The sequence below is a fragment of the Medicago truncatula genome, chromosome 6 (assembly GCF_003473485.1).
Source record: "Medicago truncatula cultivar Jemalong A17 chromosome 6, MtrunA17r5.0-ANR, whole genome shotgun sequence".
Taxonomy (NCBI): Eukaryota; Viridiplantae; Streptophyta; class Magnoliopsida; order Fabales; family Fabaceae; genus Medicago; species Medicago truncatula.
In genome coordinates this window covers 729,327-745,322 of record NC_053047.1, presented here as the reverse complement: position 1 = coordinate 745,322, position 15,996 = coordinate 729,327, and the positions used below count along the sequence as shown (strand labels likewise).

At 30.9% G+C, this 15,996-nt stretch overlaps 4 protein-coding genes across 4 annotated transcripts; 1 reads left to right on the top strand and 3 right to left on the bottom strand.

Moving 5' to 3' along the window:
• Window positions 1-723: 723 nt before the first annotated feature.
• On the bottom strand, window positions 724-5,505 carry LOC11421071 (sirohydrochlorin ferrochelatase, chloroplastic). The gene is made up of 7 exons (XM_003618122.4): window positions 5,312-5,505; window positions 4,346-4,428; window positions 4,028-4,215; window positions 3,879-3,940; window positions 2,757-2,867; window positions 2,492-2,584; window positions 724-1,456 (listed from the first exon to the last, which is right to left on the bottom strand). The coding sequence occupies exons 2-7, from the start codon at window positions 4,387-4,389 to the stop codon at window positions 1,352-1,354; spliced, it is 603 nt and encodes a 200-aa protein (XP_003618170.1). The 5' UTR covers window positions 4,390-4,428; window positions 5,312-5,505; the 3' UTR covers window positions 724-1,351.
• A 966-nt stretch (window positions 5,506-6,471) lies between these two features.
• LOC11429372 (germin-like protein subfamily 1 member 15) lies at window positions 6,472-7,766 on the bottom strand. The gene is made up of 2 exons (XM_003618121.3): window positions 7,546-7,766; window positions 6,472-7,041 (listed from the first exon to the last, which is right to left on the bottom strand). The coding sequence occupies exons 1-2, from the start codon at window positions 7,661-7,663 to the stop codon at window positions 6,527-6,529; spliced, it is 633 nt and encodes a 210-aa protein (XP_003618169.1). The 5' UTR covers window positions 7,664-7,766; the 3' UTR covers window positions 6,472-6,526.
• A 3,190-nt stretch (window positions 7,767-10,956) lies between these two features.
• LOC11433956 (putative germin-like protein 2-1) lies at window positions 10,957-11,939 on the top strand. The gene is made up of 2 exons (XM_003618119.4): window positions 10,957-11,122; window positions 11,290-11,939. Exons 1-2 carry the CDS (start codon window positions 11,005-11,007, stop codon window positions 11,832-11,834), a joined length of 663 nt encoding a protein of 220 aa, XP_003618167.1. The 5' UTR covers window positions 10,957-11,004; the 3' UTR covers window positions 11,835-11,939.
• Window positions 11,940-12,270: 331 nt separating this feature from the next.
• On the bottom strand, window positions 12,271-13,813 carry LOC11424092 (putative germin-like protein 2-1). Its single transcript, XM_039826801.1, has 2 exons — window positions 13,626-13,813; window positions 12,271-12,920 (listed from the first exon to the last, which is right to left on the bottom strand). The coding sequence occupies exons 1-2, from the start codon at window positions 13,741-13,743 to the stop codon at window positions 12,379-12,381; spliced, it is 660 nt and encodes a 219-aa protein (XP_039682735.1). The 5' UTR covers window positions 13,744-13,813; the 3' UTR covers window positions 12,271-12,378.
• Window positions 13,814-15,996: the final 2,183 nt, after the last annotated feature.

Genomic DNA, 15,996 nt, shown 5'->3' with positions numbered 1-15,996 from the left:
ATAATCCACAATTATCACTGCATCATCAGGACCAACCCAAGAGTTTTGACTTTGAGTGCTTAATAGAGACTTTGAAGAAAAACTGAGAATTTGATCTTTGGTTTGTTCCTATTTCACATGCAGAAAAACTAATACATAAAAATAACAGCAAAACTAACTGAAAATTAACATATTTTGTGTCATACAACAAATTGTTCATCTTTTCCACAATTCTTGTTTCTTAACAATTGACAAAATTTTGTGAAAATGTAATTTTAATTGTAAAATCTCAAAGAAAATGGCTACTTAAATACTACTTCCTGCATAAATGCCAGCTAGTTGTGCATTTATTTGGATAAGGACCAGCTACATACTGAGTAATTGGAAATAAACAAGAATCAAAAGCATACAGTATGTAATGAAACAAGAATCAAAAGCATACAGTGCTCTGGAATTAACAACCAGAACCTAATAAAAAAGGTAAATAATGAAACAAAAATGCATATTCCATAAAGTATACATAGCAATGCATTAAAAAAAATGATCTGGAAAAATATATATATAAAAAGGATAAAATGGAGAAAAAAAATTTAACAGTATAGGATGTTGTCGTTGAGATCGATGAACGGTTTCAGAATTTTATAATCTTATATTCTTTGCAGAAATTAATCTTTGATAATTTGAAGCACATAAAGGTTAACTTCCAAATGATAATTTTTATTAGCAGAAGCATCTATGTTGCAGTTTAAATTAACATTTAGTTTATAGAAGATTACATGAGATAAGTATTCAACAATTACCTTACAAGTAAAAGAACTCTTAATAAATTTACATATGTTTAAGCAGTCAAAACAGAACATTTTGAGCACTCACTTAACAATCAATTTCATGTGCATAGCCAACATTTTATACACAAAATTATTCCTTCTTGCAAAAACTCCAAAGACAGGAGAAATGACTAAGCCACAAATTTTGTTCAAGAACCAACACTTTCTCTCCTACTTCACCCCTCAAATAAATAAAAATAATTAGTAATCTCTTAACGTTTGTCGATCTTATTAGTCCATAATCTTTTATTAAATGTGCCCGGTTAGTTATATATAACCAAGGACTACCGAACTAGTGTGACAAAGCGTTAGAAACTACTTATTATTTTCGTTTACACAGTGTATGAAATAGGGTGCGCAAGTTAAGGGATGAAACTGGTAGTTCAATCCGAGAAAAGTTTATCTACAAGAACCGATCTGCTTCTTAAAGTCATGGCCTCAGAACAGCTGCAGCTCGATAAATTTACACATTCCTTTGGTTTTTAGCTTCATGTTATCCTCATCAACCTCCTAGAAGGGCATTCAAAACTATGCAGTTTCATAAATTATTGATGAAGTATGCACTTCCCAGTCCCAGCACAAACTGAACACTCATCTGCATCTCCAGCTACATGCTTTAAGCAATAATTGATCCTATCATTCACAACATCCTGCAACACAACAAGGTTGTTTCAAGTTCAAATAGGCAGACATGATGCAAAATAGATCCGTTATTTGGTATTTTAGATTGTGTTTGATCAACGTGTTAAAAAGGGACACAACCGCATACAATGTCATATTTTATGTTTGATATATTTTTAAAAAATGAAACAAACAGAATTTTGATTTTCCTAAATGGGTGGAAGAAAATTTCTGATTCATTTTATTTCGATTTGCCTTTGCATAAAACACTACCATGGACTTGTATCCTTTCCACTAGCAGATACAGTTCATTTCAAACCCCATTGTAAGAATCATTGTCAAATTTGAGGTGTAAAAGTGAACATTGACATATTCCACACCAGCCAATGCAAACTGTTAAGAGTTTCAGATTGGATGAAATATGTCCTGAAAATGGATTTATAAGTAGGAGACATCTCTCACCTTACAAAGCCGGTTTAGTAGGGGTGAGTTAGGTTAAGCCCAACCCAAATTCTAAGACTAGCCCAAAAATTAGAACGGACAGTAGAGAACAAGAAGCATATGAAATGTTTCCAATGAAGAAACTATGTGAACCTTCACTAGGTTATCCCCATTCCATTAATTTATTCAGTCGTGTCCTTGACAATTAGAACTCTACGATAAGGCTCATACTCGTTGATTATCCCTTGAGAAAGATTACCAATCTTGATTCCAAAAGCAAACAAACCTGACTCCTAAAGAGAGCGCTAAAATTCATTTTAAAAGGAGTAACCTAAACCAAAGGGATTAATTTCATGTCTCGTCGTGACAAAATCAAGACTGCTAAAGAAAGAATCTGCTAGACCTTTAATACACTACAATTGGTTCAAAAAAGTACTAATTTGAAATAAAAACCTTTTTGACACGCGACTTTTTAGGAGTGAGAATGGACAATCAAAGTGCTAAAAACGCACTCAAGCTTGAAATTTGGAAACAGGACAACTTCCAACAAGTGCTTCAACAAATTCAACTCAGGATAGGTAAGTTATTAATATAGAAATGAAATAAATTGAGAAAATTCATACCACAAGTAGTTCATGGAGTCCAAGGGGTGCAGTAACAATGTATGACACACCAGGGTGTTGCTTTGCTGCTTCTGCACTCAAGGAAGGTATATCCTGCACATGATATGACCTTATTAGGATTAAGTTTGAGCTTTTAAGATATTTTCAATGAGTTTGATTTTGATACATTTTTCAGTGTAAAACGTTTTACACTGTCAATAAATCACATGATCAACCATATGTGTGACTTTGTGAATAGGTAGAGCAAAGTTATATGCAAATCTACCTGACTCCAATGTCTTCCGGGACCGAGGAAAAAGGGACTGATAATAATACGGTGTGCACCTTGCTGAACGCAAGATTGAAAAGCATCTCCAATTGATGGTTCTGCTAGTTCCTGAAAATTTACAAATATTATGAAGAGTAAAAAAAATAAAGAATGTGTTCTGTGGCTCTACAACTGTAATAAAATACAAAAGTAAAGATAAGGCTAAATGCACCAAAGGAACTCTGTTACTGTTACTGTTGTTTCTAAAAGCCAAATCTAGCTTGAAGATCAAAAAATGAAAGAAAGGGTGCGACTAAGAAACTTGACTCTATTTCTTCATTAAGGCAAATATGTTTTCTTGTTCACACCAAACAACCCAACGATAATGCCAGACTGGGTCACTTGCTAGCAAAATTAATCATAAAAGGTTCTACCTTCCTAATTTCCTAAACGCTATATAGATACAGTTTTAAATCATGATAACAGTGTATTGCAATCTTTGATATTGTGGAAAATCGCAGTCAATTGCAGTTGATGCGGCCTCAACATTTGTCGCGGTGAAGACATAAAACCATAATGTCATGGACCAAATCCTATTCACGAATCTGATTGATGCAAACTTAACTGTGGTTGCATTGTGGAGATATAGAACATTGATGTTACAGTCTAAATTGCAATCATATATGTTTTATAGACAGTACTCAAGACTCAAGCATCTATCTATCATCATTCAAATTCCATATTTTAACTTCATTTTGTCTCTCTATACTTAACAAAATGAAGAAAATTATCATATTCTTGCATTGATTGGATAAACAGCTTAATTAAGCACCTATAGCATAAGTATTTTTATTTTTTTTGACAAAATAGCATAAGTATTTAAGTGCTTATGTATTAGCTATTTCTATAGCTAAAAAAAAGTCAAACTGTTTTTATATAAACTATATGTTGTTTTTGTAACCTATTCGAAAGAGCTTATGGAAATAAGCTGAAAATAGTCTACGGACATGTCATAAGTTGTTTTCATAAGCTCTCTCGAATGTTCTCACGAGTGTTTATGTTAGTTGATAATCTCAAATAAGCCGATTCAAAGAGGTATATCTAACACGAAGAAAAACCGAACAAATTGAAGAAAATTACCATATGAGCAGGCTCCACAATCTGGTATCCAGTTTTACGTCTATACATCTCCACAAATTCATCTAAAATTCAAAACAAGACAACTTTTCAAAAATCAAAATTAAAACATTCCCAATTGCATATAACTAATTTCGACAAACTATTCTTACTAAGCATGAGATTGGACTCTTTTCGACGTGACCCGTGATCCACAATTATCACTGCATCATCAGGACCAACCCCTGAAGAATTTTGAGTGCTTTTACATAAAAATCTTGACTTTGAAGAAAAACTGAGAGAATTTGATGATTTCAAGGGTGGCCATCTTTGATTTGTTCTGATATCACTTGCAGAGAAACTAATATAGAAAAATAACAGCAAAATCAGAAAAGAAAAAATAAAAACAACAATGAAAATATTAAAATTATAGAAAAGAAATTGAAATGAAGTATAGAATGAGAAAGAAAATGGATAACCAAAAATTGAACCTTGTGAAGAGATTGGAAGGAAGTGAGAGAGAGTTCACAAGCATAGTTATCACAGAAAGTCAAAGTCACTTCTTGTTGTTGTGCTGCTTGCAACAGATACAAAATCTTTGATCAATGCAAATATATGAGGGTATTCCAGGATTGACTTATAAAAATATTGAGAAATGAAAGCATTTTCATTTAATCATTTGAATTACCTAGAATTCTAAATTCTTAAAAAATTCTCAATTACCTCATCCAAACACACTCTAAGGCTCTATTTGGTAAAGCAATAAACAAATGACTTATAAGCTATTGAATTTGTAGTGTTTGATAAAATTAGTGGTTGAAGTAGCTTATAAATATAAAATAACATATAAAAAGGTATATTTAATTAATATTTATTTCTTTCAATTAAAATTGCAAGAGTAAAATTGAGGTAAAAAGTGATACGCTATAAGCTACTCAAATTAGCTTATCAAAAAGTGTTATAAGCTATAAGCTCGTGAGAAAATGACGGTTATCAGACAAAGTCTTTTTTAGTCGTATAAGCTTATAAACAATAAGCTATAAGCTCAAATATGTATCCTACCAAACAGACCCTAAGTTCTCCACGATAGCTTATGAAAGTAGCGTAAAACTTATACACAAACTATTTAACTTTATTTATCTTTTTTGATAAATAATAACTTATAACATAAGCACTTATCATGATAAGTGTTTCTGTTAAAAACTGCAAATAAGGTGTTTATCTAAAAAGGGCTTTTAACGGTATATATACTTTTCATATTTGGTACTATATTTCTTGGAGGCATTTTCACGAACACCACATATGCAAAAGATAACTAACAACATGAACAAATACTCCAAAGTATCAAAACACGCAAAATTTCATATACAACATCTACAAAGTCAACATTATTCAACCAAACCAATCACAATCAATTTTGAATTATTCCTCATAAATATGCTAGAGGAAATACTCACCTTGATCAAAAGAATTCACCTGATGAAAATTGAAAAGTGAAAGTGAGTGTAGTGTTCGTTTAGTTTTTGTTCTATGTTTTGGATATGTTTAATCTTTAGTGTTACTATTATTAAAATAATAAAAGTAAGAGTCAAAAAGTTTTTGATGTTAACCCTCCGATTTCCATCCGAAAAAGGCTCTTATGATCTAAAATTCGATCGTAAGATACATTTAATCTGGCTAAAACCAACTAGGATTTTTAGGAAGCCTATCAACCACTGAGTTAATTGTATACTCATATAACATAATACCTTACCTTTGTTCCATTTTTCTTTTTTAAGGGATTATCTTTGTTCCATAATAAGAGACTCATTTGTAAAAACATATATTATTCTAAAATAATTGGCTCATTTCATTTTTCAATGCAATATTAATGATATTTTTTTTTCAATTATACACTCTTAATACTCATTCTATCATTTCCAATGCAATATCATCCACTTTACATTTATGATAAAGATGAATGCATTAATACTTGATAAGAACACTCAGATCCGTTTTTCTCTCTCTGTTTCACTTATGCATTTTCTTGATTCGTGTCAAATGAACAAAAAAACTCTCTTATTTTAGAACGAAGAGTGTATTAATTAAACTCATATTTGTATTGATTTGACGTTCCGGGAAGAAGTTTATTTAGGTGTGGGATCTTTGTTCATATCATTTAGAATTTGGTTTAACTATTTTCCACCATAAACCCACTTGGATTAGTCTGGTGGTATTGACTTAAACTTAAAGTGTGCTTCTCCTTGAGGTCTTGGATTCAATGTTCCCCGATACTAATTTGGGTAGATTAATTTAGCTTCTTAAAAAAAAAAAAAAAAATCTCATTGTAAGATATCTTATCGATCGGTCTTAATATTAAGGTAATTTTCACTACGATGCAAGCGAACATAGTAGCTGATCACTTAAAGAAAGCTTATATTTAGAATCTAGTCCCCAATTATTTTATGTTACTCGTGTACTAATCGATTAATTTTTATATTAATGATATGAACTAGACTCGTTTGCACTAATAAAAAAACCTAAGTTGCATAGGCTACCGTTAAATAATAGTTTACTGTAGAAAAAGATTTTTTAAAAAAAATCAAATAATTCAAATATGAATATAAGATCATAATGTCTTAAATTTGATTTATTATAAATAATCTGGTACTACATATTCTGAAGACTTTTAACTATGTATGAATGTTATTGTCCATTTGAAAAGCCTTGGTGAGAAGTTCTGAATAATTTTTTGGATTAAACTCAAATGTATCCTTAATAATACGGATGATTCCTGGATTTTGACTGCTAAATCCAGAAATTGCAACCGCATTTCCATCTCCTGTATTATGCTCGAAGTGAATGAGACCAATTGGAAACACAAAAACATCTCCTTTGTTGAGATCTTTTGTAATGGGAGTACTACTTTCTTGATTAGAAGTATAAAAGCCAACATTGAGAGTACCATCTAACACCATAAGTATCTCAGTGGCTCTAGGGTGAGTGTGTGGAGGATTTATACCCTTAGGTGCAAAGTCAATACGAGCAAGAGAGACACCAAGAGTGTTTAATCCTAATATCTCATTAACTGTGACTAATGTCACTTGAGTACCAACTGGACTCGATACAACTCCTTCTTTTACTGAGAAAAAGAAATCATCTGCTGTAACAAGTTTTGGATCTTTGCAGTATTGTCCGTTCACCAACACTGAAAATTAAAATCATTAGAGAAAAGTTATTTACTATTATATTACAATGGATGTGTTACATGTGTTTAAATGGATATATAGGAGTGAATAAGATAGTTAGTTCTTGAAACTCTAAGGGTCAATAATGTAGTTCCTCAAAAAATTAAAGAATATCAATCAATTTTATATCTCTGGAAAAATGTTTCTTTAGTAAACATCCATAAAAAAAATGCATTGTTGATTCAAATAGTCTTTCATTCTAACAAAACAAGTAAAGAACCTTCAAAATTGTGATGCAAAATTCGAAAGAAAAATGATTGTTCTTTTATAATTTAAGGGACAAAATTGTTAATCACTCGTATCTTAAATTTAAACAAAAAGTCAACCATATCTGATTCAAATTTGAACCAAATACATTTAACTTTTTGGTTATGCAAGATCTGAGGAAGTATTTTGCAAATTTAAAGGACTAAATTGATTAACCGTTAATAAAAAATTAAATAAGTTGTTATATATATACATACCGCCCGTCTTGATGTCGTTGGTAGCCACACAAAAATCTTGCAGAGGACTGAGATCTAATGCAAAGGCAAAAGATGTCATTGCTAAGAAAGTTGTGAAAAACAAGTAAGTACTCTTCATATTGTTTTTCTATCTAACTATAACTTTTCACAACTCTCTTTTAGGGTATATTTGTTTGTGTATGTTTTAGAAGAGATGAAGTTTTGTAGACACATAAACAATATATTTATAAGTAGAAAACATTGAAATAGCCCTTACTTTTAATAAGAAATTACATTTTAATGTCGCTAAGTCTTATGTGTATTAATGTCATCGTAGTTCGTGTGAGCGTTAATGACATAAAACTTTGTGTATACTTTACTTTTTTCATGATTGTCAATCTTGAATTTTGTGAATCAATTCAAAGATTTTATTTCATTGTACCATAACAAAAAATTCTAGGGAAACACCACTCTTTTACATTTATGTACAATAAATTAGTTTTGACAATAATGATTCCTAAAAAAAAAATAGGGTTAAATCAGTTTTTTTGTCCATGTAAATATCACAAATTTCAATTTTAGTCCATCTAAATATTTTCAACAAGTTTTGACCCTTAAATGTTTTTCAGCATGATTTTTTGTCCATACTTCTAAGTGAACCTTTATGTACCCATCACATTTTTGAAAGAATTTTACAGCGATGTTTAAAATATTATAATAATCTCTCCTACAAAAATTTAATTTTTTTTATTAAAATTAAATATGAAATTTTAAGTGCTAAAAACTTAAAAATTCATTAATTCTTCCTTCGTTAAAAAAAAATTAAGAGAGATTTCTATAATGTATTAAAAATAACTAAAAAAATAATTCAAAATTTCAAACGATAGTTTACTTAAAAGCAGTAAACAAAAATTGTGATGAAAAATATTTAATGGGTCAAAATTTGTTGGAAATTTTTAGAGCAAGGGCACTTAAATGGAATTTTTCAAATTTTTAATGTACATTTGTTAGTGATGAAAAACACTTCACAAGTGCTATTTAGGCAAGGACATTTGTTAGCATTTCTCATATTTTAATTATAGTATTTACAGATATCTGTGGTATTTCTCATCATTTGGTTGTTCTATCGCTTTAAGTTAGGGATTGTAGTATTTGATATTCATAAACCTTTTTTTTTTGATAGGCCAAGAGCAAAATGACATAAAAAAGAATAGTGTCCAACTAAGTTGGGACCCTGCTCTAATCTGTTGTCAATTGTTCATATATATTATTAAAAAAAGAAAAAAATTACAGGAAAAGTTGGGGGGAAATAAAACATGACCCAGTCAACAACCCTAACGGGCAAAACCAAAAAATAAAAAATAAAAAATCCACAAAGTGGATCCAACCCTAAAGATTTCTAACAATTGAGCTCGGGTCTAAAGTTTGGCGAATGAACCGATCGTCAACACGAAATCGGATCACGTACTATCAACTCCCTGCAACAAAGACAACAAGCATTGACGACTCTTCGAGTCCATACAGTACCACAAACAAATGCTTGAAAATAGGGGTGGATTTGACCGCCAACACGGTAATTAACGAATTCACGCGCACCAACTGATTAATTAGCCATTTCTGGCCCACATCAAGTGAACATACAAACACAGCCGAGGCACATTGAGGATGACATATGAACTCGACCGCCAACACAGTGACGAATATCACACATCCACAATTTACTGTGACAAACCACACAAATTCACGGCCATTTCTAGCCCCACAATCCAAAATCGATCACGAGACCGAATCAGATTTTTAAAAAACGGCAACAACCCAAAGTAGTTCATCCTTTGACGCGGTCGATGCAAAACTGAATTGTGAAAACCTGCAGAGAACAGAGAAACCGAACCTGCAAAGAGACAAACCCAAATCTGCAGCAACCATCCAAACCGAATAGATGTATATGACAGAACCTCAAACCTAGTCACGGCGGCACGATTCGAGTGAACCCAAATCGTCGACTCTACCGATGGACCAAAATAAACCTCGTCTAAAACCTGTACCACCGTCGAGAACAGGGGAGAGCTGCGATGCGGATGGCATACCCACCACCATCGTCGCATCGCCAACCACCACCATCTACATCTGGACGGAACAAGAAGGGAGGGCAACGTGATTGGGCTTTAGAGAGATGAGCTGGATACGGCGGCGAGAGAACAGAGAGGAAGGAGAGCGTTTGTGTTCAGATATTCATAAACTAAGACACGCTAAATGTAGTGAAACTTTACAAACTAAAGTATCCTCTTGGTCGATTATATATTGTCAAGGTTAGTTGATTTGTATGATAGAATTATGTAACTATAAATTTAGCTTAAGTCTAAAGAGTTTTTGTCAAGCACTCTCTAAATGAAATAATCAATTTAGGAGTTTCATGTCGAAAAAAAGAATTAAGAACATAAATAATTCACTGATATAACGAAACAAAGAATATATATAATCAGCTAGAATCATACTTAAGTACACATAATCCCAACAAAAAAGGAAATTAGCTTCTTATAATCATGCCCGTTGGTTAAATAAGATAGGATGATACTATTTGATAATTAAATAATTTTCTGTTTAACCTTTGATAAGGATATCAATTCGATCTAAATTGCACTTTATATATTTCCTTTTTATTATTATATATATGATACTTTCAAATAGTTCTCAATTAATCTGCAAATAAATTATATCATATTCAACTTCAATAGAGGTCAAACATAGACATAATAGAAGCATACACACAATTGACTATATCATCAGTATATATTTTCTTCACGTTCATGAGAAGGAATCAAAAGAAGTAGGAATAATAAATCGACCACTGGAATAAGAAAATATTAACTATGTTCAACTGCTCAAGACTAATTCAAGTAATTTTTAATAAGTAAACTTTTTTGGAACTTAATCAAAGATATATTTTATGAAATGACTACTTATTCTACCTCAAACAAACAGATATATGTTATGCCGTAGGAAACTAAATCTGTCGTATGAATAAGGAAAATTTCAAACCTACATGATATATTTCACTTTGTGGTTCTTACCAATTTTATACTTCAAACAAATATTAAGTTGGTAGAGACAATACATTATAATATGTAGTGATGTAGAGTTCGAAATATGGACATCTCATTTATTCGTCTTAAAAGTAAAATCTAACTACTATACTACTTGATAAAAAATTACTTACTTTTACTAACATATATACATGACCAATGTCCATGAATATTCAATTTGTTCTTGAAAAGAATAATGTCCAACTACTAATAAAAAATGTATGCTTTGATTAATTAAAATTTACTAGGTCTTTACACGCTAGTGCAACTAAATTAACTATGGACTTGTTCAATGTCACTTGCTTATAAATAGACATTATGTTTGCATTGTGAAATATATCATCCTTACATAAACATATACAAGCAAATTACACGAATAAAATTTCTAAAAAAAAACATGAAGACTACTTACTTGTTTGTGACAGCCTTCTTGGCCTTAGCATCATGTGCCTTTGCCTTTGATCCCAGCCCTCTACAAGACTTTTGTGTGGCTATCAATGACACCAAGAATGGTGGTATGTATGCTCTTTTAAATTAACAATATTTGGTTAAAGATTTCTTTATCTATTTTTAGTTTTCTGGTTCAACTAGTTGAGTCAATTGAAACTATCATCTAGAAATTTCATTGATATATACATATATAAGAGTAGTATATGATTTCTTTAATGAATTTGTTTTGCAGTTTTTGTGAATGGCAAAGTCTGCAAGGATCCAAAGCTTGCTACACCAAATGATTTCTTTTTCTCAGTAAAAGAAGGAAACACATCAAATCCACTGGGTTCAAAAGTGACACCGGTTACAGTTAATGATATACTAGGACTAAACACTTTAGGTATCTCTCTTGCTCGCATTGACTTCGCATCTAGGGGACTAAATCCTCCACATACTCACCCTAGAGCCACTGAGATACTTATAGTGTTAGAGGGTACACTATATGTCGGGTTTGTTACTTCTAATCCAGAAAACCGTCTCATAACAAAAGTACTAAACAAAGGAGATGTGTTTGTGTTTCCAATTGGTCTCATTCACTTCCAATTGAATGTGGGATATGGAAATGCAGTTGCTATTGCTGGACTTAGCAGCCAAAATCCTGGTGTAATCACAATTGCTAATGCTGTATTTGGATCTAATCCAAAAATCTCTTCAGAAGTTCTCACCAAAGCTTTTCAAGTTGACAATAATATAGTGGACAATCTTCAAAAACAATTCTGGGTGGACAACAACTAGAAATTGTATTTTATGTTTATGTTTATGCTTTTATTGATCATTGGAATAGTTATGATTAAATAAAATGCAAGGCTCGATATGTACCTTGCTTCTTTCATTTTTGAAGGGAATGTACCTTGCTCTTATATTCGAATAAAATATGATTTGATTTGGTTAAATAAACTCTCATTCGATAATTTAAGATAGGGAAATGTTAACAAATGCCCTTGTGGTATTTGATTTATTGAAATAACAAAAAGTAACATTTTCTACATAGAATTTAACAAAATTGTTTCCTTCTTTTGTTAACATAACCCTTTAAGATAAATGAATTTTGGATGTGGTTCTCGTTAAATATTCTCTTTCGTTTTAATCTTTTTAAAATTTTGGAATATTGTTTTTACTTGCTCCTTCTAGTTCTAATTATAAGAAAAAATAGGTGATAGAAACTTATGACTTAAACTTTAAATTTCAGCTCTCAAAACTTGATGAATCTTTGGCACACCTCACTATGTGTTTATTTTAAATTCATTTAACAAAAAACCAACAATAATTGAGATAAATTCTAATTGTTGTCCAACCAGAATTGTTTCTGAAGATTGTCAACTATGTTATTGTCCACTTGAAGAGCCTTGGTGAGAAGTTCTGAAGAAATTTGATTAGACCCAAATACCTCCTTAATAATAGTGATAACTCTTGAATTATGGCTGTTAAGTCCAGAAATGACAACCGCATTTCCATCCCCCATATTATGTTGGAAGTGAATAAGACCAATTGGAAACACAAAGACATCTCCTTTGTTAAGAACTTTTGTAATGAGACGGTTTTCTGGGTTAGAAGTAACAAAACCGACATTGAGAGTACCCTCCAACACTATAAGTATCTCAGCTGCTCTAGGGTGAGCATGTGGAGGATTTAGACCCTTTGGTGCAAAATCAATACGAGCAAAAGAGATACCAAGAGTATTTAATCCTAATATCTCACTAACTGTGGGTAGTGTCACTTGCGAACCAAGTTGACTTGATATGTTTTCTTCTTTTATTGAGAAAAAGAAATCATCTGGTGTAACAAGTTTTGGTTCTTTGTAGCATTTTCCATTCACCAACACTGAAAATTAAATTGATCAAAGAAAAGTTATACTGTTATAATACGATGGATGTGTTTAAATGTATATATAGGAGAAAAAAGACATTTTAGTTCTTGAAAATGTTAGGATGGATAATTTAGTTCCTCAACTATATGAAACACTAAATTAGTCCCTCAAATTAAAGAATGTCAATCAATTTAGTTCATCCATCAAAGTATTTCTATAGTAAATACTCATCAAAACGAATAAAATAATATTTCATTGCATCAAAATTTGAAAAAGTGGCTAATTTGATAGAAATTTATCTAATTTAAGGGAAAAAGTAATTAATCTCTTTTGTATTATATATAAGCGAAAGTTCAAATGTATTTGATCTAAATTTGGATAAAATACATTTGACCTTTTGGTTATATCTAAGATCAGATGGAGTCTTTCGCAAATTTGAAGGACTAAGGGTCCGTTTGGATTGACTTATTTTAAAGCTTATGCAAATCAACTTATGTAAATAAATAAGTTTCTATGTATTATTTATAAACTTGTAAAGGTGGTTTATGAAGATACAATTATGAAAAAATAGTTTATGAAGATACAATTTTTGTTAGTGAAAACTTATAAAGTAATATATAAAAGTTTATTTATTTGTATAAACTAATTTTCATAAGCTCAATCCAAACGGAGCCTAAATCAATCAACTGTTAATAAACATAAAATAAATTATTAAATACCCCAAGTCTTGATGTCGTTGATAATCACACAAAAGTCTTCCAGAGGATTGGGATCAAATGTAAAGGCAAAAGATGTCATTGCTAAGAAAGTTGTGAAAAACAAGCAAATACTCTTCATATTGTTCTCTATCTAACTATATATTTTAGCAACTCTCTTACAGGGTTGCTTGTGTATGTTTTATGAGAGATGATATTTGGGAGATAGAATGAGAGTATATTTATAAGTAGAAAGTATTCAAATAATCCATACTTTTACTGAAAATTGTAAAGAGTCTTATGTGTGCATTAATGATAAAGAGGCGCGGTATGCGTTAATCACATAAAATTTTGTGTCTTCATTAATTTTTACGTCATTGTTAATCTTGAATTGTGCTCACCAATTTAATGATTTTTTTATTGTACTACCAAAACAAATATCTACAGAAACACCACTTGCCTCTTGTTACGATTAAATGTAAAAGAGTGACGTTTCTGTAGGTATTTTTCGCCCGGAGGGATTAACCCTAATCCCTCTTTTACATACCCATAATCATATCTAGGGAGGGATTGAGAGAGGGGCACCCAGGGTTGGGCCCCTCCATCTCAGGCAACAATATTCAATTATATATCCCTAAAAAAACATACGATTATCATGCAATAACATTTAATTATATATTCTTAAAAAACATTCAAGGCTTAAATGCTCTTTTGGTCCTTAACTATTTAATTGGTATCGCTTTGATCCCTTAACTAAAAAAAAGATTGTTTGAGGATTTTAAGTTTTTTTTAGTCTCGTTTTGGTCCCTTCTGTTAGGTTTCCGTTAGTTTTAATAAAAAACGTTAAGTGTGGACACGTGTCACCTTGTCATTGGCTCTGAGTGTTTTTATTTTTTTTTTATTTTTTGATAAAAAAAAATTAATTTTTTTTAATATATATATTTAATTTTTTTGTAAAAAAATCTCAGAACCAATGACAAGGTGACACGTGTTAACTCTGGGACACGTGTCACTGGCTTTGGGATTTTTTCTTAAAAAAATATATATTTTAAAAATAAAAAATAAAATTTTTGTAAAAAAAAAAAAAAAAAAAAACTCAGAGCCAATGACAAGGTGACGCGTGTCCAGGAGTTAACTTTTTTTTAAAACCCTAACAGAAGGGATCAAAACGAAACTAAAAAAAACTTAAAATCCTCAAACAATCTTTTTTTTAGTTAAGGAACCAAAGCGATACCAATTAAATTGTTAAGGGACCAAAAGAGCATTTAAGCCAACATTCAATTATTTAAGATTATTATATATGTAACCAAAAAAAATATGATTATTTTTTATATATTTTTGGTAGAAGAGTATTGTATATTATCTATATTACAGACAATTATGAGAATTTAATTTAGATACAAAGTTCACGTAATTTTTTTTTATGCCATCAACCAACCATAATCATTAAATTATTAAAAATATTTTATTTTAGCTTTAACTACTTCTAAACTCAACATATGAATGGTAGTGATTTTGTGATTTTGTTAGTAGTGTATGAAATTAATCCCAATCATATATATTGCATATTTTTATAAAATATAACAATTGTGAGTTTTATTGAAAACTCGCAAACACAATTGAAGGAATCATAGATTTTTTTTAGTCAATAAATATTATTCTCGACAAGTTTGTGTAAGGCACACAAAACCCACGGATAAATCAAAAACAATCGTACAATATAAGACGTCGTATATATGCGGAACACATATAAAGACAAACAAAACCACCAAAAGCCCACAAGACTCCAATGGACCACGCCAAAAACAAGCTGGCAGCTCTAAACCAACACCAATTATGATGTCGAAGCATATATCAGCACTGCTAAAGAAAGGAATCAGAGTTCTAATCTCTGATCACGACGTTCAATCTGACAATTTTACAATTTTTACTGATTAAGATAGGCGTATGGACAGTTGATTATTATTCTTATTAGAGGGAAAGTTGAACACATAACTCTCTTATGTTTCTTCCTCAAACCCCAATACGACACTTCCATATTATCGAACATATTAAAACCAAACGACCCCTGAATAATGTTGAACACATAACTCTCTTATGTTTCTTCCTCAAACCCCAATTTTCATTTTGTATTTATAATGTTAGCAATTTCACACCAGCAATACAAGTATAAAAACGCAATAAGTTTAAGTAAATTACACTATTTAATTGATAAAATATCCAAAATACCTCTAATATTATAATAAATTTTCAAAATAGTCATATATGAATTCAAATTTCCTACGATCATCAATTGTACACATTCACTCCTTATCAACTAAGTTCCATTTTCAAAGAGCTATAGTGAGAAATTCTTCCGTATCAAAAGTAAGTTACAAATGCTACTATACAATAT

Excerpts from the sequence above, each read along its gene's own strand:
- LOC11421071 (XM_003618122.4), bottom strand. The coding sequence starts at position 4,389 with ATGCTTGTGAACTCTCTCTCACTTCCTTCCAATCTCTTCACAAG. Across the intron at positions 4,216-4,345 it reads CCTTCCAATCTCTTCACAAG|TTTCTCTGCAAGTGATATCA; the intron begins GTTCAATTTTTG and ends TTTCTATATTAG. Across the intron at positions 3,941-4,027 it reads AGAGTCCAATCTCATGCTTA|ATGAATTTGTGGAGATGTAT; the intron begins GTAAGAATAGTT and ends TTTGAATTTTAG.
- LOC11429372 (XM_003618121.3), bottom strand. The coding sequence starts at position 7,663 with ATGAAGAGTACTTACTTGTTTTTCACAACTTTCTTAGCAATGACATCT. Across the intron at positions 7,042-7,545 it reads CAACGACATCAAGACGGGCG|TGTTGGTGAACGGACAATAC; the intron begins GTATGTATATAT and ends TTTAATTTTCAG.
- LOC11433956 (XM_003618119.4), top strand. The coding sequence starts at position 11,005 with ATGAAGACTACTTACTTGTTTGTGACAGCCTTCTTGGCCTTAGCATCA. Across the intron at positions 11,123-11,289 it reads CAATGACACCAAGAATGGTG|TTTTTGTGAATGGCAAAGTC; the intron begins GTATGTATGCTC and ends TTTGTTTTGCAG.
- LOC11424092 (XM_039826801.1), bottom strand. The coding sequence starts at position 13,743 with ATGAAGAGTATTTGCTTGTTTTTCACAACTTTCTTAGCAATGACATCT. Across the intron at positions 12,921-13,625 it reads CAACGACATCAAGACTTGGG|TGTTGGTGAATGGAAAATGC; the intron begins GTATTTAATAAT and ends TTTAATTTTCAG.